Source organism: Enhydra lutris, unplaced genomic scaffold (genome assembly GCF_002288905.1).
Source record: "Enhydra lutris kenyoni isolate GAN:26980312 unplaced genomic scaffold, ASM228890v2 scaffoldscaffold40, whole genome shotgun sequence".
Classification (NCBI taxonomy): Eukaryota; Metazoa; Chordata; class Mammalia; order Carnivora; family Mustelidae; genus Enhydra; species Enhydra lutris.
Window position 1 is genome coordinate 15,644,143 of NW_019154124.1, and position 27,091 is coordinate 15,671,233.

Consider the following 27,091-nt stretch of genomic DNA (forward strand, 5'->3'; position numbering starts at 1 on the left):
CAATTAATCTTTTTCTCATAATAAAATCTAAGGAAATCATCACATTCTCAACAGAGATGTTCATTACAGTTGTTTACAAAAAGACTTCTCAAATTTTCTCTCAAATGTCCAACAGGGGATTTATTAAATCCCAAAATATATATAATAGAGTATCTGTCAGTAACTAAAAATCATGTTTTTGAAAAAAATTAATGACAAGAGAAATACATGCAGTGTAACCACTGATGGTGGTAACCTTATTGGTGGTAACAAAACTTGATTTTAAATGCATACTAATGAGACATTAATTTAACTATAAGCTTTAGCCACAGTTTTGAACCTGAGTTTCTGTGACTTAAGTGACACCAGACTCATCAATTTCTCTTTAATCACACAGCTCTGCTTAGATGGATTTGTCCCTTACCTGAACTCCTCTCTTACAGGCTCCCTCAATCTCATGGAAGTCATGCTCTGTGCACAGAGGGCAAGCTTCAGCACTCTCCCACAGAAAATAGAATGAGCATCCATCACAGGTGCCTGCTGGGCACTTGCTGAAATAAAAAAATGAAGTGACAGTTCTTCTAGCACATTCAATCAAGTCCAAGCAACATTTAAGTGCTCACTGCATACTGGAAAGCAATGTGTGGGTGCTGAGAAAACCAACAAACAAGAAACTGAAAGGAAATGAAGCCACAACTTCATACCTACTAGGATGGCCAGAACAAAAAGACAGAGGATCACAAGAGTTGCAAACATGTCAAGAAATTAGAAACTTCAAACATTGCTAATGGGAATGGAAAAAGGTGCAGCTGTTTTGCAACAAGCTGGTAGTTCCTCAAATCATCAAAATGAGTTACCACGTGATCCAGTAACTCCATTTCTAGATAAAAATCCAAGAGAAATAAAAACATATGTCCACACACAAACTTGTACATGAATGTCCATACGAGCATTACTCATGAGAGCCAAAAGGTAGAGACAACTCCAAGGTCCATGAGCAGATGAACAGACAAACACTATGTGCTATAACATTCGGTGGAGTATTACTAGGTCATAAAAAGGAACGCAGAACTGATCCATGCCCCAAATTGGATGAACCTTGAAAACACACTAAGTAGAAGAAGCCAATCTTCTACTAATACATAAAATATAAATCTTCTACTAATATATAGACTCTTCTTCTAATATATAGAATATAGACTCTACATATTAAATGATGTTATTGGGCTGCCTGGTGTCTCAGTCATTCAAGTGTCTTCCTTCAGCTCAGGTCATGATCTCAGGGTCCTGGGATCGAACTCTCTACTGAGCTGGGAACCTGCGTCTCCCTCTCCCTCTGCTTGCAATTCCCCCTACTTGTGCTCTCTTTTTCTCTGTCAAATAAATAACATCTTTAAAAAAAATAAATGATGTTATTTTTATGAAAGTTCAGAATAAGATAATCTATAAAAACAGTAAGTTAGTGGTTGCTTGGGGCTTGGAAGAGAGCTAAGGTGATAGCTAAAGTGTATAAGGTTTCTTTTTAAGGTGAAGAAGAGCTCTCAAAAATGACTGTGCTGATGGTTGTACCTATCTATGAATATGCTAATAACCAGTGGCTTATCTGTTTTAAGTGAGCAAAGTGTATAGCATGAGAATCGGATCCCTATAAAGTTATTTTTTAAAGATGTAGAGGACAGATAGAGATAATGACAAAAAAATAAAAAGAGCTCTGGGAAGACCTCTTGATGGAAGGGGTGCCTAGAACAAATATCGAATATTCAGTAAGATTTAGCCAGAAGAGAAAAGAAGAAAGCAAGGGGATGCCTGCTGAGGGATGAAGTGGTAGATGAATTGTAAGGGAAGTACAAGCTGGTCATTATCATAACAGCTTCAGGAGCAGGGCAATGAGTGGGCGCTAGGCATACAGGCAGGAACCAGTTGGGAGAAGGGAGATGTCATTTCTTTTTAAGGTGACGTACTTAGGGGGTGCCTGGTGGCTCAATGGGTTAAAGCCTCCGCCTTCAGCTCAGGTCATGATCTCAGGGTCCTGGGATTGAGCCTCTCTGCTCAGCGGGGAGCCTGCTTCCCCCTCTCTCTCTGCCTGCCTGTCTGCCTACTTGTGATCTCTGTCAAATAAATAAACAAAATCTTAAAAAAAAAAAAAAAAAGGTGATGTACTTAGGCAACGGCTCCAAGAACAGAATAATGAACAGGATCATGGTCTAGAGGGTGAGGGCAGCAGGGGGGGTGGGGGGTGATTGTTGAAAACAAAATTGCCTAAAGTATAAAAGCAAACAAAACAACTATCAGGTCCACACAAATCTCAGTGGTGCAAATGACTGTGCAAACATGGGTTTCTTCAGTCTGATGAAGACATCTTTCAAGAGGTAGTGACCATCACCACTCAGTGACCACAGATGGGGCTTACACACAGGTGCAAGACGGCAGAGAACCAACCACCAGGTGGGGCCTGAATAGAGACTTTTTGAAACTGCTCTGTGGTACGTGGGTCTGTTATGTCAACTTGCTTCTTTCATTTTAGGGACAGATAAACACAGCATAGCTCAAAAATTAAACCATTACTGTGTACTGGATCCTTATTCATTGAAGCAAGAAGTTATGTGGAAAGGTTCTGGTGGGAATGGCTGTTTTGTTCATGACTTCGTTAAAGCTAGGGGAATCGTGTTCCATTCATACGTGTAGTAAACTTCCCTTAAGCTGTGTACATACACGGCACTGCTCTGGAAACCTTCACACCTGGGCTGCTGCCACATACAGGTGTCCTAACACATGTGGGGCAAAAAGACAGACACACAATAAAAGGGAGAACCCCAACATACCCCTTCTTAACTTTTAACTTCAGATGACTTTGTGATGATATGCAGTCTAAAACTGTAATTTTTGGTCTAGCAACAAAGTAAAATTTCATACTCTTAGTATATATTCTAAGGTCATCCTACAATATGAACACTGAAAGAAAAATCTGCCTGCCTAAAAATTGTCTACATTTTTATAGGATAATCCTTCTAAATGTCGAAATGCCTGTAGTATGCTATAAACTAAGTAATCATGCGTGGGATGTAAAGAAAAGCACAGCTCTGTGTAATGTACTTAGAAACAGAGGTCCAGTACTTTCGAGCTGAGAACAGCGACGAATGGGAACTCTTAGGAAAAATAGCTTAATAGCTTGATTTCTGTTTGTAAAAGCCAGTAAAATATTTTCAGACCAAGAAACAAAAAGGTATTTCTTTTTAAAGGTAAGTACAATAGATGAAAATCATGCCACTTAAAAAAATTCTCACTATTTCCCACCTTCCACATCAGGAAAACCAACTCAAAACTGCATTTTTGAAAAAAAAATCAGGCAACCAATTAGAAAAGTTCTTCAAGGGGCACCTGGGTGACTCAGTGGGTTAAAGCCTCTGCCTTTGGCTCAGGTCATGAGCCCAGGGTTCTGGGCTCTCTGCTCAGTGGGGAGCCTGCTTCCCCCTACCTGTCTCTGCCTGCCATTCTGCCTACTTGTGATCTCTGTCTGTCAAATAAATAAATAAAATCTTAAAAAAAAAAAAGAAAGAAAGAAAGAAAGAAAGAAAAGTTCTTCAAGAACACAATTATTTGTACAACAATGAATTGAAATTTTAAAGGTAATTAACTTTTGATCATTTAGCATAAATTACCCAATATACTTTCCTGCTGAAGTCTCTCCTTCCCAAATTATTTTATCTTTCCAACACAGGCACATTTTCAAGGGCAGCGAGGGCTGTTTATGTTGGGAAAATAAAAGAGGAAGTCCAGTACAGTTTGAGAAAAAAAAAAAAAAAAACCCTCAATAAATAAAGAAAAGGGGGAAAATTAATTAAAGTTGCAAAAACCTCTGGAGAGAAAACTCGGGTTACAATTCTGGCTGGACTTGCAAGTGATCTGTGTTTTCCTCCACCAGTGACTTAGTCCCTCCCCCCCACTGTTTCATATTTATAATTTAGCGGAAGCGAAATGTCTGTTTCACTGCCTTCATAGGGTGGTTATAAAGGACAAAATAAGAGAACAATTTGGGAAAGTTTCAAGTACTGCAAAATATAAAAGACTATTAACCATGCACATCACTTTCTCAAGAACTGGTAGAACTACAGAAACCAGGGGGAAAAAATCAAGACATTGATGTAACTTACAGAGCTGCCAGTACGTGTCAAAATACTACAATGATTCACTGCCTTTCCCTGGGAGAATTTACTTTTTAAAATCTGCTCTTAGGTTAAAAGTAGTTTAGTTTAGAATCAATTCTTTAATTCTTTCAACCCAACGAATCAGTTAAAATGTGGAACATCCAAATTCGATTCTTTGTTATAAACCCAAGTTTCACCGTTTGAATCAGGCCTTCCCTATGAAGTGACAAGGGTGTAGGAAGCGGTACTCATTTCAATAGTGCGTACACGGAAAATGAAAATAGAAAAAAAAATGCAAGAGAAATAAAAACACAAAAAGATTTTCTTCTACTAAGAATAAAAAAGCGTGTAGTAAGATAGACAAATGCTTTATCGCCAAATATGTGAAACTCTTTTCCCTTTGACGACCTGGGTCACCATCATCTCCATCCTCCCCACACTGGCTTTTCAAAGGTGTCACTAACTGAGCTTCTCTTTTTAAATTTTTGGTCTACAAGATCACCATAGAAACCAGCAAGTAAGTGTCTGAAGAGCAGTACGTGAATCACTGACAGTTGGAGCACAGAAGACTAGAATTCCACAGGATGACCCCTGTAGGGTCACACCCCTGTCACCATAGGCCGTGAATTCTAGGTACAGAAACCACCATCGACAAGGAAAACCAGGTGCACCATAATATGGTTTTACTCTTAAATAAGGAAGACTTTCCAGTTTCCTTATTTTGTTTCTGGGCTTGCCTTTCCCATCAGGATAGCACTGGTAACGTGAAAATTCCGATCAATCTTTTTTTAAGTAAGTTCTTTTTAAGTTAAGTAAGTTCTATCTTGGATTCTAAAATGGGATACATATTCTGGGGGGGAAGTGGACAGAGCTACGAGTTATTAGTGTCCTCCTTTATATGAATCATCTTACCTAAGACAGGATCTCCTTGGTTCATACTAAAAATTCATGGACAATAATCTTATTTTCTTATGAACTACTACAATCCTATACCTAATCAATTGTTAATTGTTGGGATAGTTGATAAAACAATGTAACCTTGTTTTTGCCTAAACCTTATTCAAATAAGGTACATTGTCAGTAGGGTTTTGACCCTTCTGGAGTTGGTCTCAAGAGACTGGGGGGAAAGTCCATAGTTTCAAGTACCTCAAACTTTCTCATTTGGTGTCAGAGCACGGTTGTTATTCAGCTTCTTTCGTGCAAGGCTTTTCTGGGTTTCTTGGGGTTTCCCAATCTTGGAGTTCAGAGACTGGCATCCTCTGGCATGGGTGATGCTCTCTAACCAGCTGCTGGTAACCCCTTGGCTTTGGCTTCTGAGAAGTTCAGCCTTTCTCAGGTGAGAATGCCAGTGGACAGAGAGCCTTCCTGTGTGGGATCCATAAAATGGCTTTGGATCTTGCTACCCTGAGGCTGAAGAGTATCAACCACTTATGACTGAGTTTGAACATAAGATTTCTGATCCATACCTCTTTGATCCAGGGATCTAAAATTCTACCAGTGTCCTGCAAAAACCTCCCTTTTTGCAGATTCTCCCCTAGGTTAATTACCAAAAGCCAGAACCTGATCAAGACCTATACAAACTACATTAGCTAACACTCTCCAGACCCTCTTATCTACAGGTCTGCAAAACCTGTCAGAGTTTTATCATCCTTATTTCAAAATGGATCCTTAAACTTTTTGACTGTTTTGTAATCTTTTTATGTCATGTCCTACGATTACTCATTAGTGCTTGAACTGTTTAACAATTCTGTATTCAATTTTTCCATTTCTTGATCATAACGGGTTTTTACTTATGCTCATAGAGCTTTTATATGCCTCCTCACTTTCCTTGTTCTAAGAACATACTTGGCTTTTATCTTTTAAATTCCACTGCCTTTTAAACTTAACTTGTACCAATTTAGATATCTATTATCTGTCCATAAGTGGTTCAGAGGAAAAAAGAAAACAAGGAACCCACTTAACCAGTCATTATCCTTTGCCTCTTACCCCCTTAAAATGGATAGATTTTTGGCTGCAAGAGACCTCTCCCAAAGACCAAAGAAAACACAAGTGTCCTGCAGGTCCGGTAATTTTGACAGAGCAAACTCTAAATCAGAGCCTGTGGAATAAAGCTCTGGCATGTTCCTCCTGTGAATGCTATCACGACAGACCTCTGAAGCATCCGTTTTGTGAGATACAGCATTCTCAGAAGCTAAACTCTTTTTTTTTCCCTTTCAATGATCAGTAGCCCCTCTCCATTTGCCCCGGAACCACTTACTAGGGGGACTCTCTGAGCCCAAAGCTACCCTTATGATAAAGATGAATTTGGATTCTGAAGGAGGTTTTGGCAAAAACAGTTTTAGACTGATTCATAAACTCTCCAAGCAGTTAAATATAGTTACATAAATCGAGACAGAAAGAGAGGATGATGATTTTCCTCTAAATCATATCATTACTAAAGACCACCTCGTTGGAGAAGAATGACTCATGTTAAACAAAGCACCAATAACTTGCAGACCAATTGAGTTATCCCCTGATAAATGTGATATTTGCCTCTGGGCTTAGTGCACTTCTTTGTAAATCTCTACCTGTGAGAAACTGGAGGGACAAAATGGCAAGATGAACACATGACGGGAAGAAAAGAATTATCGACACAGCCTGGACATCCTTCTGTCTTGACTGTGCCACCACAGCTGTATACCCAGGGTCCTCAGTGTTCCCTACTGCGTCAAGCAAATGCGTCTGGTGCAGGTCTCTCATCAGAGTGAAGAGGACTCCTTTTGCCCACTTTCTAATAATGCTTTTTTAACCTTTACATTCACAGAAATTTCTTATGCATTTGAAAGAACACTTAGGACACAATGTTTATTTAGTTCTAAATTTTTCCTATTGAAAGGTGAATCTTCGATTTTCCTAACGACCTAGGATCATGACTGGAGGTTTGAAAAGTTTCTTAGGCAGAGGCTGGAGGGTGACCTATTTAGGGCTATCAGCACTCTAATATGTTAGAAATTTGTTCGCTGGCCAGATGCAAACTCCACCAGGAAATCCCCAAAAGTCCACTCACTCTGGCTCTCAGATTTCTTCCACCACAGATACCATGCTGTTAAGTTTTTATCTAAAATGTCTCACACACCCCCCCCAGACACTTTGTGGAATTAGAAACCAACTGCATTTGCCAGACCAAACACAGACAGGATGCAGTTTTCCAACTGCAGGTTAGTAGGCGGCCCTGATAATTTGCTATTCCCTCTAAATTTCCTGCGAGATACACAGAGAACACACATTGTCCCTTTCCTCCTGCCGGCCCACGCTCTGTTAAGACCTTCTCATTTTCCCAAGACTAAGGGTCTTATGACATTTTCTTAGGTCACAAGCTTCAGAGCCCCAACCAACATCACTACTACTCCAGTCTCCTTTGCCTGCTTTGCCAAGATTGTTGGCCAAGACAGAAGAATTCCCGGGGGTGGCATCCCTTCCAAACTGCTAAAGTCTGCCTTCTGAGACTTTTTGGTCACAGCATATGAGACTTTTTTCAAGCCAAGTGCCTGGTTAGCACCTTCCTCCCTCTTCTGGAGATCTTAAAGCTCCCCACCCCCAACTCCCCCAAACTGCAAAGTAAATCCTCCTCAAAAGTAGCCGGAGAAACCTGGCTCTGTTAACATTTCCTCACTGTTAGTAGGAAATCTTGATTCAGCCCCAAAGCTAAAAAAAACTCTAATTATTTCAGAACAAGCTGCTGTTTTTCATATGCTGATGCCAGGGCTCCCCCTTGTGCCTTCACGGGGAACTGATTCAAGTAAGAACAGAAGGTTAGCTCATTAGGTTGTGGGGTTCCGGCTGTTCCCTAGAGCAGTGGTCCTCAAACCTCAATGTGCATCATAATTACATATAAAGTTTTACCAAATATTGGTGAAGGACTACCCTGTAGACCAAGACATTTTAAATGAGCTTTTCAGAAAACTAAAACGCAGAGCAAAGTTTGAGGATTTATCTCAGAAAAAAGCCAAATCACCAAAATACCAAAATGTGGATTAAGATCAGTAGTTCCAAAATTTTTATCTGCACAGAATTGCCTTGTGTTTTTTAAAATAATATTTTAAAGTAATCTCTACCCCCAACATGGGGCTTGAACCCACAACCCTGAGATCAGCAGTCATATGCTCCACCAACTGAGCCAGCCAGGCACCTAAGAATTGCCTTGTATTTTAAAAAACATTCCTATGCTCAACACTCAAGAGATTGTTTTGGTTTCAGGAAAGATCTAGAAATTGATTTTTAAAATAGACACCCCAAGGTATTCTGTCACAGAGTATCTTGAGAAACCCTGGCAAAGACAGCTAAATTCTGTGAAGAGAAAAAACTGCTAGAGGTCAAAGGAAAAACTTAACTTTTCCTCTTCGCACAAGGCAAAAAAACCCCAAGTTTCTAAATGGTATCATTTAACAACATGAGACTTTTTATTATTATTATTATTATTACCTTAAAACATCAGAACCCACATTGGGAGAGTGAGATACTTTCTTAAAGGACAGACCTGGGGGCACCTGGGTGGCTCAGTGGGTTAAGCCTCTGCCTTCAGCTCAGGTCATTGTCTCAGGGTCCTGGGATCAAGCCCCGCATTGGGGTCTCTGCTCACCAGGGAGCCTGCTTCCTCCTCTCTCTCTGCCCGCCTCTCTGCCTACTTATGATCTCTCTCTCTCTGTCAAATAAATTTTTAAAATAAACAAAAAAAACAAAGGACAGACCTGACCTTCGGTCATATTATCTGCTTGGAAGCCATCAGAGAGACTTCCTGAGGCCAGACTCAGGGAGGCTAGTTGCTAAGTCCAAAAAAAGGACCTTAGAGGTGCTACCATAAACAAAAGCAGCGTCTGAACTCAAAGCTCTATGGTGGGATATTGCCGAATAATTAAAGCCACTCGAACCACACCTTCTCCTAAACAAAGTGTGGTTTGCTGCCCTGACTCCAGCCTGGATGCCGGCACAGGGACCCTCCGCCACATGAGGCTCTTGGACATCAGACTCCCCCTGTCTCTTTCACTTGACACCTATTACCTTTCATTGTGTTCTCCTCTCATCATATACTTCTCTCACCTTGAAAAGGTGAAAAGAAAAATTAATTCCCAGATCCATCAGACAGAGAAACACAGCTGGTGAGAGATGAATACTAGTGTACCTTTATGTCCCAAAGTAAACCCGCAATATTGTTAGCACTGCTAATCTTTTTAAGATATCAAGCAGTTGCCATAACACTTAGACCACTGATTTCCAATACTGCAGTGACATGAGCAGAAGAGCTTCAGATCTCTCATGGGTTATGGTGAAACTACCAAAAACAAAATTAAGTCAACCATTTTCTTTTTTAAAATATACATTTTCACTAGCTTGATGGAGAAAAACCTGCAAGTCAAACTGTGCTCCAAAGGTACCTTAATCCCACACAGAGATTAGAAATAATCTACATACGGAACAATAAATAAGTGCAAAGAATGAAAATCAGTAGACATCTAAATGGCACTCATGCCATGAAAACAGTAGGTAAGCTGACAGTTCTGAGTCCATGAAATTGCTCGTTCTCTCCTAGAGTTCCCATCCAGGTGGACTGTATTAGTCAGACTGAGACTGTGGAGAGCTGTTCTCTCAATGCCAGTAAGTTAAATGAATTGTATTGTGTATTCTACAGATGAGACTCTACCTCCGTCATTCTGCTACCATTCATCAGAAAACGAAGGAGCTGGAAATGGAGCATACAAATTATCTACTGTGCCCCCCCTCCCCCCTGCCTTACAGAGAAAGAAGCTATGATTGGGAGGGTAGATTACTTCCGTCTAGACCACCAGGTAGTTCACTGATGAAGTACTATCAGACAGGTTATGTATAAAGCAGCTCTTAGGGAAATTAGGACTAACCACTATGAATTAATACGAGGATACAAACACAATAATTATATAATTAGTTAAATAATTTTCAAGACAAACAGACACTTAGGCAAACAGGAGGAGAATATGGCCTTGAGGAGACGGGGAAGTACTGAGATTGGTAAAGACCTACTCCTCTTAAGAGATGCTCAGCACATTCCCACAACAAAAACCTACATATTCTTCTGTTCTTCCTGCTTTGCATTCCTAGAGGATATGTCTTAAAATAGTAGGATTCTGAGAGTTTTGCTGCCTCACAATAAATACAAATGTGAAATTGACCACATAGAAGTAAGAATACCTGGGGACTGAAATCACTCCTGCTCCTGGTTTAGTAGGATTGCACCTCATTTTCACAGCAGTTGACCGGCCATTGACACAAGATGTCGTAGTCGTAGAAGACCTATCACAGGGCAAATGGCATTTTACAGAACAGACACAACACAGATCACCAAGACATAAATAACCTGTGTGTAACTGTTCCCACACTCTGTGCAACAATGAATAAGAAAAATGTGTCCGAGTTCACTAATTAAAAATTTTAATACAAACTGAGCTCATTTGCTTTCACTGCCTAGGAAAAATGGACTATTTTCTCAGGTAAAGTAATAAGCTATCATCAAGGTGTTTAGGCAAGTCACCATAATTATAATCAAAGTCATAATCACAAAAATTTTTCAAAGGGAAGAGAGGTTGTGTCTACTTTGGCTAATATTGAAATGTCTGAATTACAAATACTGCCTGGACAAGAAGTAGAGTCTCTTTATTGCCCAATTTATAAGAAAAAAAAATATATATATATATAAAGTATATATACAAGAAATAGATATAAAGTAGAAATATAGAAAAAATATAATCATAAAAAAGATATATATTATACATATCAGAACTTATATAACATTTTAAAAATAGTTCATGTTTCCTGCTTTACACTAAGTCTTCTATTTAAGAACTAATCGTTGAGTATCTATTAAGTATAATAAGCTACTATTCTAGGTACCAAGATACTCTTGATTAAAATAGTCAAGGGAAGCAGCATCTTCACTTACTTATAAAAGAAATGCACATCTGGTATTTGGCTAAAGGGAACTGGGAACATTTCTTCTTTTATATTAATATTTTGCAATGTCGTTTCAATGGTCACTCCTAGATGACAACAAAAAAGAAGCTGTTAAGCAATACGGAAGAATGAGATTTATTTAGTCTCTGTGCATCTGAATAGAAACCAGCTTTACTTGGATACTGTCATTTGACCAGAAATATTGTATTAAATCTATGCATTCACAGTAAGATAAAGTACCATTCCAAACTCTAAGAAAAAAAAGAAAAGAATCTACTCTATAGCTCTGTAATTTTGCTCAAGTCACTTCACATCCCTGGGCCTTATGTCCTAAATCTGTAAAATGCATGAAATAATTGAGATGATCTCTAAAGCCCCTTCCAGCTCTAACACTTCAACATCCTAACATTATTAAAATTCTCGGCTTCTAATGAGTTGTATTGTAAGAGCTGGGCTGTTTTGTTAATACAGCTTTTCACTCAATATAGACACACCTGAGAAAACAAAAAATTTTTGTACCCAATAACTTCCAGAAAGCAACTCCAAATTTTATTTAATCTAAAAGTCAGGCACTTCTCCCATCCCTTGAAGACAAAATGATCACAGAGCCAAAATGCAAGCAGTAACAGCAACCTCTCCAGCTGACTCGGTAACTGACCACGGTGCTGAAAATTAAAGCTAAATTCCTCTGGAGTTGATAGCAATGGTTCTCAACTCTGCTGTACATTAGAATCACAAGAAGCTTGTTAAATTGTTATACTGTTATATCACCATCCCAGAGGTTCTAATGAACTCGATCCATAAAAATCACTAAGTGGTCATTCTTAAAACTTTCTTATGCCTTCTAGTCTACAAAGACAGGAAAGACAGACCGGGAATAAAGCTCCCCACATTCACCTTTACTAAGTGTCACCAACTTACTTATGCAAACTGGTGGTGGATATTATGATTTAGGTTTATAAAATATTTGTTTGCTGTCCTTTTGTTTATAGTTTTGGTTTCTAATCTTATTCTGCTTCTTAAGCTCCTGGAGAATTTGATGAAAAGCATAGACTCTCAAAAAAAAATTATGCATAAATTCAGGAGATGCTTGCACTCACTTAGATTGACCAATAGATCTCAACTTCAGGGGCTTTGGAACCATGTTAGAAAGTGATGATTTAGAATTACCTGCGGCCATCATCATCTATGGCAAATACCAACACAATGACAAGTTACCAGTACTGTAATTTTAGAATAACTGCATGCATACATACAGGAACCAAATGAAGCTTACCTAGAAATGTATCTGCCAGAATGATGGACTGTGATGATAAGGCTGCTCGGAAACCCTTACTTTCAGAAGGAATAATAGTTGACTGGCATACATAGGCTCCTACCAAATTTGTATAATCATCGGACCCCGCCACTATTTCCTTTACTGTGAAGTCTGTTATATTGTTGGTACAGAGAGCCATCTTCTTCCCCTATGAAAATAAAGTCATAAAGAGAAACCTCTTTGTGTATGTGTATGTGTGTGGAAGAGTCAGTCCTTACATTAGATCTCAGAGAGCTCATGACCCTCGTAGAGCAGTGGCTCTCTCCTCACTGCAGACATTCTGCTTTAATTGGTATGGTATGGGGCCCAGGCACTGGCATATTTTTTTAAAGCTCTTGAGGAATTCCAACGTTTAACCAGGGTTGAGTCATTTAAATTACAATGAATATAGAAATTCAAGACTGCACTGCTCTTCCAACTACAAGCATCATTTGTGCTGGATGAAAGCCATCTAACTTAAGGAACTAAAAGTCACCCATGAGACCATCAGTTCAAAGGATAACAATGTGTTCAAAGAGACCAGATAACTCTTGGTGAAGGTTTTAATGTCAAAGAAAAAGACGTGCTCTTCCTTCTCCTTTATTGGTCTGTTGTGGCAAAAAGGTAATATGAAGTCTGAAGAAGAAAGCCTAAAAGTCCTATTGCAGCAAAATTTAGGACACCATCTAAATTCTTAATAGTTGGTCACTACAAGTGTCTTCATTCAGCTACTCAAACTCAATGACGTGTAACTACTCAACTACAGAGGAAGGTGAAGGGAATACAGGAGTTTACTTTTTGAATCATTCACTCAGTTGGAATATGTAATCTATAAAAATTGGAAGACTGTTTAAATATACTATAGTCCCACTACAAACAACTATAGCTTTATAATTCCTATGTAGGACAGTATAAAGGGAAAAAGGAAGACTACTTTATTAGTCTTAGCTGTAGGGTGAGCACACATGGGCCCAAAGAAAGGAACGTCAACTTATCTTTCTTCATGCAGTTAGCAATCTGAACTTAAAAGTTTCTTCCTCCACTAAGCCTTCTCACAACAATACAGGTACAATATATTGTTACTAAGCTTAAATTGTTGAAACTGAGAAGAGGAAAACAAGGGAAAAGATCAGAGAGAAACTACTGAGGAAAGAAAGGGGAAAACAGCAACAAAAGGAAAGGAGTTAGAAAAAGAAAGGAAGAGAAAGAGGACAGAAAAGAAGAGGGGATAGAGGGAAGGCAAGACAGTGGTAACAGAGGCATAAGGACAAAAAGAAATGTAATATGTAATGTAAAGAATCTCATTCACCGCTTCACTCAATATTTAGCAAAACACATATTTAATATGCATTTATTTATTGAATGAACTGAGTGACTAACCAGCTGAGTGCTTTAGATTACTCCCCGTGAAATCAGAACAGGACAAACACCACACCATGTAAAATTTATAGATCCCTTTGCCTGAAAACATCTGTGGTCATCAGATCTCGTTTTATTTTCTTTGCATAAAATCTGGCACAGCATCTCATAATGAAAATCATTATCTCTGGGGTTCCAGGGGCTGGTGAATAAGTGCTCTGATGGACAGAGAGGCAGACAAGGCCGGCCCTGCTGGAGAAAACTGCCAACATGCTAAGAGGCAACGCAGGATTTAAGCAATCACAGCTCAGTTTCTGACATTTGGTTGTTAGTTTCTGTAGAGATTTTATTGGGCCATCCACACAGAAAATATCAACTCAATCAGAGCTGAAATACAGCTCCATCTCATTTTGACAACCAGAACTCACCTCATGCCCACATAAACTAATATTGAAGAAGTGGAAATATTTGGTTCCTTTGGAGGTAAAGCTGGGTCCATTCATCAATGAGCCCACGCTGCTGAGGTTGCTGAAGTCATAGTGCAAACTCTGATTTTCTTTATCGTGGTGGAAAAAGCAGTCACTATAGCAAACTGAGTGGTCCTTTGATTAAAGATTAAGAAACAAAAAAATATATATAGTAGAAAACAAAATATTAGCTGCTATGAAAAATGTGTTTCAAAAACAGTTCTATGTTTAAAAATATTTTCTTTTTTTTGGTCTTAGTTATGGTTTATCACATGAATATAGAGAATTTCTAAAAAATAATTAGATTTTCCAAGGCAGAGTACAGAAAAATCAGCATTTTTTAAAGTAAGAGCAAAGTTATTCTAAGACCAGTTTCTTGGAAAAAGGTATTTTAATAAATAGCCAAAAGTCCCTGTTATGCCAGTTTCAAGAGACAGTAAAACTACTTTCTCCTTCACCCATAATATAACATCAACCTTTGGCCTTAAAATACTCTAAGATATACTTGCTGCTCTCCCCATATTCCTATGGCCAACCCACAGAGGGAGATTACTTGCTCCCCCCTAACAGAATACACAAAAATCTAATTTTTAATATTTTTGGAAACCATTCTTATTGGAGTGCTTTTCTTAATATCTGATGCCCCCAGGAACTCGGGCTTTCATGGCACATAAGACATGTTCACGTGCTGCATAAATGTAAGAGGAGAGAAAACAAGAAGAATGAAAAAGCCATTTCTAAATAGAATTACAACATAGTTCCTGGAGAAATATTAAGGGGATCTTATGAGTGTCTCTATTAAAGTTTTCCTGGGAATAACAGAAACACACACTCACTTACCTGAGTGCTTCTACTCCCAGGCCCACATGGGATACAAGCCTCCTTGCCATAGACCTGATGTATGGACAGGTAGGTGTCAGGTGGACACTCCTTGCACTGGTTGGTTTCTTTCTCAATGTAGTGGCCTGGGGGGCAGGGGACACACGATGAGCCCGACTGTTCAGAACCGAGGGCACAGGCACGGCATGAGGACGCCACCCCATCAACTGCGTTAGTGGCAGTGATAGAATAAATCTTCACCATGTCATTGATGAACCGTCTATTCTAAAAAGAGAGCAGAAAGTAATGACTTCTGCCTTGGGGCTTAATTGTACAACCAGATCGTTTTGTGTGGATATCACCAAAATAGCTAAGCAGAGTGTTCCAGACTAGCAGTTTATAATCGATAGTGGATTAAAATTACTTCTTCTTGGTTCTTTAAAAAAAAAAAATCTTAAATCTTAACACTAGGAGCTAATCTCCATAGTAATGGAGTTCTAGGAGGTTATCCACAATCACCGCAAGATCAGGCATGTTTATAGGCTTTACATCTGGAAGAACTGGTATGGTTTAACACAGGAGCAACTTTATCTCCCATGATGGTTTATTCAGAGATAAGCCTAACTGTAATGATACAATAGGATGTTTGCAGGGTAGCAAATGGTAAAGTTTTTGAAGAGGGGTTAGCCTTGAAAGACTAGGACTCTGGTCCTCACCAAACACTGACCATGATGCCATCACACCATCCCTTTGGGACTTTCTCTCTCTCTCTCCAGTACTTTCCCTGACCTATATATGGATTTCTAGTGAAGGGTTGCAGAGTAGAGAACAAATCCCTGGGTCTAACTATACTTTTTCTTCTTGTAACATTGGGTCAATCAAGAACTAGTTCTCACCAGGCAGTGGCACCACTCTATCAGTAGAGAACAGAGCTACCCTAGACTATTAATGTCTTTTGTCTGGGGGAGGGACAACAAGAAGATGAGGAAACATTCCACAGCATGTTCATGCCCCACGTGATGGTAACCCAAACACCCATCAACAATCAGAGTCAAATAACATCTGGGAATGGGTTCCCCAGGGAAAGTCCAAAGAGAAAAGAGAAAATGTTCTTCATGTGTCACCACAGCTTTAAGTGGTTTACCTTGTTTTCACCTTGGGAAGGTCACGTCTATGGAAATCCACAAAAGTAAGTCTTGTTACTATCAAAACATACAACGGAACTTACTTAGGGGAGAATTAAGGTCTACTCTAGCAGGGACAGTAAAAGAAAATAAATAATTCTGTGTGTAAACCCAATCATGTGTACATACACACTCTCCAGGCTATAAAAGGCGACATCACTACAATGAAATAATAAACCAACACCAGTTAATGGCTCCAGGACAAATGTCAGACCATTCAGAAAAAGAGGAAGACAGTCACCAGCCTTCTCAAAGTCTTAGAAAGCCTTAAAGACACCTTTTAATAACTGCAGTCAGATTTTCTTTCTCTTAAGCTTTCAGCAAATATATCTGTTTAGTGTAGAACTATCCAAAGGATACGTTGTGTTATTCAATTTCATACGTTCTTGCTCTCAAACCATTTTAATACAAATCCTCTCCATAACCAAATGATTGATCCCATATCGATAGAAAACTAAGTCTTTTCCTCCAGGAGAGATAGGTGATCATTTTGTACAAATTTTCCTCGGGAGCATGATCTTTGCATTGGAAAAAAAAAAGTGCTTGGAACTTACATCTTGACCTTGATTGGTTCTCTGGAATGCCCATGTAAATGTAAATGTTGCATTCTTGAATATGATGTGGGTATAAGCTTGCTTTTCTTTGGTTCCACCCCATGATTCCACCACATTGGTACTTTTTCTATTAATATCCTAATATATAGTAGAAAATATAAACAAAAAAGCACAAACTCAGGATTAATATACATGTGTATACATTACAAATATGTCTTTACAAAAACCCCTGGAGGGTCAATGAATATTTATCTGCAGAGCATGTCACCCTAGAACTCTCAAAACCTCCCTCCAAGTCTACGCAAGCACTTACCAGCTTAGTAATTACAGTTTTTCAAACACATTGTCAATATAACCTGAAAGAAGTCTCAAATTGTAGTACATTTAAGTGTGTGGGTGTGTGTGTGTGTGTGTGCGCGCGCGTGCACGCGCATGCGCATGTGTCTGTGTGCAGGTGACTCTAGCTTAGGAAATACACTTCCAGAGCGCCTGGGTGGCTCAGTCTGTAAAGTGTCTGCCTTCAGCTCAGGTCATGATCCTGGGGTCCTGAGATCAAGTCCCGCATCGGGGTCCCTGCTCTGTGGGTGAGAAGGGAAGCCTCTCTGTTTTCCATTTCCCCTGTTTGTGTTCTCTCTCAGTCAAATAAATAAATAAAATATAAAAAGAAAAATGGGGCGCCTGGGTGGTTCAGTGGGTTAAAGCCTCTGCCTTCAGCTCAGGTCATAATCCCAGGGTCCTGGGATCAAGCCCCGCATCGGGCTCTCTGCTCAGCAGGGAGCTTGCTTCCCTTCCTCTCTCTCTCTCTGCCTGCCTCTCTGCCTACTTGTGATCTCTGTCTGTCAAATAAATAAATAAAATCTAAAAAAAGAAAAAAAAAACCTTTATAAAAAAATATATAAAAAGAAAGAAAGAAAGACACTTCAAAGGGAAAACAATTTCCTCCAATTTCTCATAGTAAACGACTAAGCTCCTCACAGAAGAGCAAGGCTTTCCATGTTTGCCTTTTTCCTTGAGAGATTCTGCTAGGCAGCTCTTACACAGGAGTTCTAAGTTCCTCTTGAAGTACACTTGCAACTTCCAGGCTTCTCCAAGTATTTATTAACCAGAATGTTATTTTAAGTCCAAAGAATCATCTTCTGCTGCTTAAACTTGAATTCCAAAGGAATATGTGTAAATATTTTATTTCTGATTTCCTTAGCTAAATTCAATATTTAGAATATCCTACAAATGTGTGACATTCTAACCAATATGCTGTCATTAAGATGATTAGAAAACAAATATAGTAAGTCAACCAAATAATGTAATATACAACTAATTAATTTGAAGTGAAAATCAAAGCCAGCCTTGAATTTTCTAATTAGTGGTCCCTACAGAAACCCTACTAGATGACTTAGAAATTCGGATGGGCTTCTGTTACATTATCCGGGATGTTGACCATATGGTGGCATGAGCTCAAGATATGTCTGTTTCTTTCTATGATATAAACATAGGAGTCAAACATTATAAAGTAATCAAATATGCTGTAAAGAGATGTGTCTTGAGTTCACACCACAGACAGGAATAACAGAATGTGCTTGTCATACATTACAGAATTCTCCACGTTACCAAATGACCAAACCACCATACATGCCGCTTCCTAAAAGGAACTCAGAATACACAGACAGTTCTCTGTTAAAACATCATCTTTCTACATGTTTATTCCAATAATAAATGAAATCTATTGCATTACCACAAATAATGCCATCTTACCTTTGTAAAAGGTTTTGAAAACCTGCATGGTTTTGAGAGCATTTCTATACACTATTTAATTGACATCACAAAAAATCCTGTGAGAAAACCGAATCAAACAGAGAGGAAAGAAAACTAACAGATTCTACAATGAGCTAAACCTCTAAGATTGATTTACAAAAATAAATAGCTATGATTCCTACCCTCAGGATTGCTTGGTCAAATGAGAGAGACAAAAACATCAATACAGTCACATAGTTAAAACAGAGTTTTCTCAAGGAGTTTTTGGAGCACACTGGAGAGAACGGCTAATTTCACTTAAAGGACTAAGAGAAAGCTTCCCAGAAGAGGTGAAGTTTGAGCACCCCTTGAATAATGTGTGGGAGTTTACCAGACAAAGGAGCAAAAGGAAGAAAGCCATTCTGGCTCAGAGTGCCAAGTATGAGAACTGAAGTACAGAGCAGCCCTCTAACAAATTCAGGATGTCTAAAGAGGTGTGAGTAGTAATGGTCGACTTGGTAAAAAGAAGCTGGGCAAAGAGGACAAAAACCCAAACCGAGCCATGCTAAGAAATTTTAAGTGTATTCAGAGGCTACTGGCACTCAAACCTTCGTTGATGTTAGAACCACCCTTGTGGCTGGCTAGAACACAGATATCCGGGCCCATCGCCAGAGCTTCTCATTAAGACCAGGAGGGGGCCGAGAAATCTATGTTTCTAACAAATTCCCAGGTGATGCTGGTCCAGCGACCACACTTTAATCGCCACTGTCATAGGCAGTAACCAACCAGCAAGGGGAAGAAGGCAGATTCATTGTAGACGTCTCCATTACTGTTTTGATGCTTATAAAGAACATTTGGACAGTAGCATATATGAGAGAATGGAAAGAAAAAGAATACAGATGGCTACCGAGAAAGAGTGAGAGTCAGGACCTCAGTAATGGCACTGATGGTGAAAAAGAATGAACAGATTAAAGAAATACAGAGGCAGAGCTGGGAATTGAATTATTGCTTATTTGTAGTGTATCAAATGGATGTTTTGGGGCGTCCAGGTGGCTCAGTGGGTTAAGGCCTCTGTCTTCGGCTCAGGTCATGGTCCCAGGGTCCTGGGATCGAGCCCCTTGTCAGGCTCTCTGCTCAGTGGGGAGCCTGCTTCCTTCACTCTCTCTCTCTCTGCCTGCCTCTCTGCCTACTTGTGATCTCTGTCAAATAAATGAATAAAATCTTATAAAAAAAATAAATGGATGTGAAGATTATTCATGATCTTCTTTTACTATGACAAATTCCTTTTTTTTTTTTTAGAAGAAAACAGCCTGCCTTCCCTTAAGCTGGCAGTAATTACAAATATTAAAATCTTCATCTAATTTGTATGTCACAGAGGAAACTGTTAATAGACTGCTAACTAGCTTCTAAAAGACTTGGGAGAAAAGCAAAAACAATGTCTTTGAAGTCACTACTTACAGTGTTAAAATCTTAGCCAACAACATTGTAATACCCACAGAAGATCTTAATAAATTTTTTGTTGCTACTTTTCTCAAGCTAAGAGTTGAAATGTATAGGCCATCTAGAAAAAATTGGGCAGAAGTATGACATGCACATAGTAAGTCCTTTGTCTACATTTATTAATTTAACAGTGAAGAGTTTCCTTATAGAGGTTTTTCCTTCCTAGTGGTTTGAACTACAGAATGGTTATTAGAGGAGAGTTTTCATTGTGCTGATGGCATATCTTTATGAAGGAGTTTTTACCAGATTACTATCCCCTGACTTCCATCAATCACCTGAGCCCCCTTGCTCAGTCCTCCCCATGAGGTACACAAGCTTTCTTTGTGGGCTGCACTGCACATTTCTTAGTGACTTCTTTAGATATTTTTTAACTTTCTGCAAGGACCTAAGAATGGGAAGAAAAATGGGATTCTTATCCCAACTTGCATGAATGAATTGGCACTTGAAAGAAAATGCCAAGCTTAGAAGCCTGCCTTTGAAAGCCTCTCTTACACTTACCACCATGAAGTATAGAACACAGTCAGCTGAACAGAGGGTCTCAAAGACAAATGTTATTCTTCCCAGTTCAGAACCCATGGCTCCAGTCATAGACGTTGGTGGCCTATTTGACAGATTAAAATTATAATATTTATTGTATATTCTAAATACAGTATGACACAAAACTAAGCCACTTTCTTCATTAAGCTGAAAGCAATGCTCTTCTCTTCCCCTAATCAATGGCTTCCCACAGCCACTTCTTCCTTGCTCCATCTCTGTGTCCCCAGACCATCCCAGTAAGGAGCTTACACAATGATGGTAATATGCTTGAATCTCCTGATTTAACTATTACCATCCATCCTAAAGCAAGCAAAATATGCCTATTGGGAAATGTCAACATGGAGAACTAAAGCAAAAAAGGATTTGAACAGTTATAACATACTACTTTACAGATAAAATTGAGAAAAAATAAATTTATAAACCAAAAAATACTCCCACAAACAACAACTTGGGCAAAAACTTCTTCATTAAGCATCCAATAATCATGGTTATTGTAACATTTGGATAGAATTATTGTTAAAAACTTTCAGCTTCATCTAAACATACAACTAATGGTTACAGTTTCTCAATCACCAATTCTCAGATATTCTTAAATGTAATACATTATCCTACAACAGTTCGTTATTTGCTAAGTCCATCAAAACATAAGTATATTTTAGGAAAGCAGTCCTACTGCATCTATTTCTATAGGGAAACAGGCATGAGGATTCTTACAGAAAGGAATCAGAATTGGTTTTCCTTACTTAAATCCTGGGATATGCAAGTTTAAGATCAGGTAATCATTATCTGAACCTCCAGCTCCACTCTGGATATGATCTCCAGCCACCTCCCAACCTGGAAATGAGATAAGGTAACTTTATCAGTAAAAATCCCATTGATTCCCAACAATATTTTTAAATAGGGTAAAAAAATTAAAAAGACTATTAGTGTTTATGTTCAAAGTTAGAAATAACTCCGTGTTGATCTTCTACTTAGAGGATCTGTCCATTATAGTGAGTAGGGTGTTGAAGTCCCCTATTATTGTATTATTATCAATGTGTTTAATTCTGTTATTAATTGGTTTATATAATTGGCTGCTCCCAAGTTAGGAACATAAATATTTATAATTGTTAGATCTTGTTGGATAGACCCTTTAATTATAATATAGTGTCCTTCTTCATTCCTTACTATTGTCTTTGGTTTGAAATCTAATTTGAATGATTTAAAGACTGCTACCCCAGCTTTCCTTTGATGTCCATTAGCATGATAAATATTTCTCCTCCCCACCTCACTTTCAATTTTGTAAGTGTCTTTAGGTCTAAAATGAGTCTCTTGCAGACAGCATATGGATGGGTCTTGCTTTTTTATCTACCTGATACCCTGTGTCTTTTGATTAGGGCATTTAGCCCATTTACATTCAGAGTTAACTATTAAAATGTAAGAGTTTAGTGCCATTGTATTACCTGTAAAGACCCCATTTCTGTAGGTTGTCTCTGTTTCTTTCTGGTCTGTATTACTTATGGGCTCTCTCTTCACTTACAGGATCCCCTATAATATTTCTTGCAGGGCTGGTTTAGTGATCACAGTCTTTTAGCTTCTGTTTGTCCTGGAAACTCTCTACATCTCCTTCCATTCTGAATGGAAGGAGATATGCTGGATAAAGTATTCTTGGCTGCATGTTTTTCTCATTTAGTACCCTGAATATAACATGCCAGCCCTTTCTGGTCTTCCAGGTCTCTGTGGCTAGATCTGCTGTCAGTTTAATGTTCCCTCTCTCTTTCTTCTTCCCCTGGGACACCAGTAATTTTAATATTATTTTGCATTATGGTATTACTGATTTCTCAAATCCTCACCTCATGGTCCATTAGTTGTTTTTCTCTCTTTTCCTTGGCTTCCTTTCTTTCCATCATCTTGTCTTCTATGTCACTGACTCTCTTCTGCCTCATTTACCCTACCTGTTAGAGCATCCATTTTAGATGGCATCTCAGTTAAAGCATTTTTAATTTTGGCCTGATTAGATTTTATTTCTGCACTAAGAGATTCTCTAGTGTCTTTTCTGTTTTGTTCAAGCCCACCTAGTATCTTTATAATCATTATCCTGAATTCCAGCTCTGGCATTTTACTTATATCCATATTGATTAGATCTGTGGCAGAGAGTATTACCTCTGGTTCTTTCTTTTCTTGTGAATTCTTCCTTCTAGTCATTTTGCTCAGAGAAGAATGGATGAACAAGAGAATAAAATCAAAAGTATCAACCATGACCCAAGCAAACTACACACTAGACAAATCTGAAGAGATCAGAAACCAAAAAAGAAAAGGGGAAAAAAAGGGTGGGGGGGGGGGGAAAGGAGAGAATATAATCTCCCAGGTGGACAAAACAGGTGATCCACTTGGTCGTAAGTATATTTTGGTCTGTTTGTTAGAAGACACTAAATCCTAAAATTGTAAAGAAAACAAAACATACATATATACAAAAATAAAATTGAATACAGTGAAAGGAAGCCAAAAATGAAGAACATATTTATAAATGTAAAAGCAAAAGTTTAAAAAAGACTTAAAAACAAAAAGTTGATAAAATAAGAAACTAGCTGAAAAAGAAACAAAAAGGAAAATGCTAAACTGAAAGATAAAAGAATCATGAGAAAAAAAACCCTCAAATTCTACATACTATTTTCCCCTAGCACTGGAGTTTTGGAGTTCTTTGTGCTCGGTAAACTTTGTATTCTCCTGATGTTCCAGCTGGTCTTCTGGGGGAGGGGCCTACTGCACTGATTCTCAGATGTCTTTGCCTGAGTGAAGTTACACCGACCCTTGCCAGGGAGCCAGGGTCAGTGTAAGCTGCTCTGGGTGCTCTATGTGGCTTTTGTTCCCTGAAGGCTTTCTGCCCCGCTTTAGAAAATGAAAATAAAAATGGCAGTGCCTTTTTTTTTTTTTTAATAATCTGCAAAGAAAAAAATATTATAAAATGAATAACCCATTTGGGGGTCAATTCCATGTGCTTGATAATGGCATGCCATTTATCAGTGGGTAATTCCTTACCTTCTGTGTTGTTTTCTTCTGAATAAATTGCAAGTCAGAAAAAAAAAAGTCAGAAAAAAAAAAAAATGGCAGTGCCCTGATCACCAGCCCTGGAACTGAAAGATTGGGGCCCCTCCTCTTTAGTAAACCCTCAGGGAATATCAGTCTTCACTCTTGTGTGTGCCAAACTCCAAAGAAGACTGCATCTCACACCTGCACCTTTCCTCAGGGGACCAGAGAGGGAAGAGAGAGGGGAGGGAGCAGAGCCCCACAGGGAGAGCTGTTGCTGGATCATTCTGCACCCTTGTACCCTGCCTGGGGGAAGGAGGAGGTTGCCATGTTCTGTCCTTTGCAGGGCACCCTGTTGCCATGGTTTGTGGTTTATAGAAAACAGAGCTGAAAGCCCACTTGCAGGCTTGCTGACCATAGCCAGTTTCCCCGCTCCAGTGCTTAGGAACTTTGTCAGCTCAGACACCCCCATTCTTTCTGTGACCTCAGGGACCCTGAGACCACGCTGTCCCACCTAGGACTTTGCCCAGCTTCATGACCTGAGCACCTTTCAGGCAGGACTGTCTCTCCCTGGAGCAGAATTATAAAAGTTCCAATTATGCACACTGGGGCTATATTACTTTCCAGGAGCTGGCTTTTAGAGGCTCCCTCCCTCCTACCCCGACCCATGGTTTATCTTCCAATACATCACCTCAGATTCATGTCTCTGCTCCTCCTGCCTTGCAAAAAGTGGTTACTTTTCTATTTGTAGAATTCCAGCAATTCGTTTCTTACATCTCAGATTGAATTCATAGGTTTTTAGAATGATTTGATAGATATCTAAATTCAAGGGACCAGATGAAATGAGATCCCCTAGGCTTCTACTATCTTGTCTCATCCCCTCCAAAGTTAGAAATACTCCAAAAGAATTCCCTATGTTTACACTGCAGTTGTAAATTGCATGCAGAGGCAGACTCCTAATATCAATAAAGACATTCCATATGATTCCTCAGGAAGAATCAAGTAATGCATATTTTTGCACAGAAGCTATTTAAGGGAAAACTAATAGCAGTTTTCTAAATTCAGCTTTTTTTAAACGAAAATAGAGGGTCTTTATCTTTTCCAATAAACTGAAATGGAAAATCTTAGTCCTCAGATAACCAACAGAAACTAGAAATTTCAAATTACTTAAAGAAGAAGATTTGGGGTCCAGAGTTCTTTCTTATAGTTTGCTCTATTGCTGGTCCCTAATTTACAACTACTATTCTGCATTCATTCACTTATTCACTCGAGAGGCCTTCATGGACTGCCAAGAACCATGAGAAGCACTAGGGTTAGGAAGACAAGGCTGGGTCTCCCCTCTCTGAGGGTCAGTAGCATCTAAGAAGAAACCTATGCTAACAATTGACAAGAGAATGGGGAGACAGAGCTGCACATAGAAGGTGATGGGAGGTCTGTCCTCTGCATAGAAATAATCAACATACCATAGGCTGAAATGGCCACATTAAATGAGGAAAGGAGAAATATCTCCCAAGTACCATTATTTATTTGTTTTCAGAAATCATATTATAAATTATAAAATTTTGAAACCACAGAAAAATTTTAAGATGAAGACTACACTTACTTTTAACCCCATCACCCAGAATAAAACCACTGCTTATATTTTGAGTAGTTTCCTTTCATTATCTTTGGATGCTTAGGTTTTTACATCTTTGAGATTGTGTTGTTGATAACATTTAGTGTCACGGTTTTATATGTTAACATTATTGCATAAGCATTTTTATGCATAAATACTTCACCAACATATTCATGACTGAATTAATAGTTTATCATGTAGACGGATATAATTAATATCCATAATTTACCAATCACACTAACAGACTTACCTCCTTTGACCACACACTCAATTTAACCATTTGGATTGTTTTTACCTTTTAGGTGCTATAAATGACACTGTAATAATAAACTTATTTTTGGTAAAGTTTTTCTGTATTTTTTTTAGAAAAGAATCTTGGTGAAAGAATTACTAGGTAAAATAGATATATTTTTAAACCAGTGTTTTGTGCTGTTATGGTGATTTGGAAAGCAATGTGAATCAAGGAGGAATATTTGTTAAATATGGCAAAACTTAACAAAAAAATATGAAGCAATTCATACTTCCCTGTAACTTCCCACTTCCAAGTGAGAGCCTCTTAACATTTCAATGTATTTCTTTTCCATCTTTTTTTAGTGTACACTTTAACATACCTTAGATTTTAATGGATACTCTATTTTCTGGTTTTTTTATTTAGCACTATCTTCTGATTTTTCTCATTAGTATTATTTTGAAAACATTTTCCCATTAAAAATCCTTACTACATCTAATTTTAATGATTTAACAATAGGTTCCATGATTACATAATTTAATTTAATCAAATCCCATTGTTGAAAATCTAGTTTGTTTCCTCTTAATTAGCACTAAAGTTAACATATTTTTCCATAATTTCTTTCTTTACATCTTTACATTGTTACCCAGGTATAAATTCCCAGAAATGGAATAAATGGGTTGAAGAAGAACATTCAAAATTCTTGAAACACTGTCAAATTGTTTTCCAGATGACTGCCATTTTAAATGTTTGCATAATATTTCTTCTATCAGTACAGCATAACTTTCATAAACATAATCTTTTGCTGGATACTTAGACTATTTCAATTTCTGTTATTATAGATAATGCTCACTGAACATCTTCATGCATAAACAGTAACTTCTCTCCAACTATGGGTAACTTTAAGGCAAACTTGCAATACATGAAGATGTACTTCTGTGTATCTGGTCTGCAACTATGTACAATTTAGACTGAGAAGACATGAATCTCCAAGTACTCCAAGTCACACAGTCAATTTAGCCAAAGCACATCCACTTGAACCCATGACTGGGTGATCCCCTCATGACACCTGGGCCTCTCACTTTGGTCCCCATTCTTGTCAGTGCTATTCCTCTCAAAGCTGAACTGTCCGGGCATAAAAATATACATCACCTTTTATCTTCATTTTTGTATTATATTTTTCACATGACTATTTGTTATTCTAATATCACATACTAATAGTGAAGAGATGTCTATTTTTCAAATTAATAATTAAACATTTCTGAAAATTATCAAAAATGTACATTTTAGCCTCTAAGTAAAGGAGGAAGCAAGTGGCTACCATTGAGTATTATCATGAGAGTTAGACCAAGTTCTCCAAAAGATCAAGTAAAAGTTCCAGATAATCTTTACTAGTAAGTGAATACACACACACACACACACACACACACACACACACACACACACACACAGTCGATGCTTTCATGAGTTCTTTCAATTCCCTGGCCTTCCTAATCTTATTTTTCCTCCATAAGTCTTAACTTCTTCAACTTAGAATTCAATCATGGGATCTTTTAGGAACATAAACCCTCATGGTCAAGTAATTACTACTGTATTTTTTCTTCTTCTCCCTTAGGATAACTTCCTAGAAGTGGAAGTATTCAAGGACCTACTATTTTTCAATCTTCATTTTCATGTGTTCACCTCACTTCCTACATCCCAAGTATATTTAT

General features: G+C 38.4%; 1 protein-coding gene across 1 annotated transcript in view; it reads right to left on the minus strand.

Moving 5' to 3' along the window:
• LOC111155281 (KIAA1324 like) overlaps positions 1-27,091 on the minus strand; it is a 92,453-nt gene that overhangs the window by 18,406 nt on the left and 46,956 nt on the right. Inside the window, exons 10-18 of the mRNA XM_022515412.1 lie at positions 21,273-21,363; positions 20,491-20,593; positions 16,765-16,902; positions 15,048-15,311; positions 14,169-14,342; positions 12,361-12,550; positions 11,074-11,170; positions 10,326-10,427; positions 404-530 (exon numbers count right to left, since the gene is read on the minus strand). Of these exons, the coding sequence (XP_022371120.1) occupies positions 404-530; positions 10,326-10,427; positions 11,074-11,170; positions 12,361-12,550; positions 14,169-14,342; positions 15,048-15,311; positions 16,765-16,902; positions 20,491-20,593; positions 21,273-21,363 (1,286 nt within the window). The remainder of the gene's footprint in view (positions 1-403; positions 531-10,325; positions 10,428-11,073; positions 11,171-12,360; positions 12,551-14,168; positions 14,343-15,047; positions 15,312-16,764; positions 16,903-20,490; positions 20,594-21,272; positions 21,364-27,091) is intronic.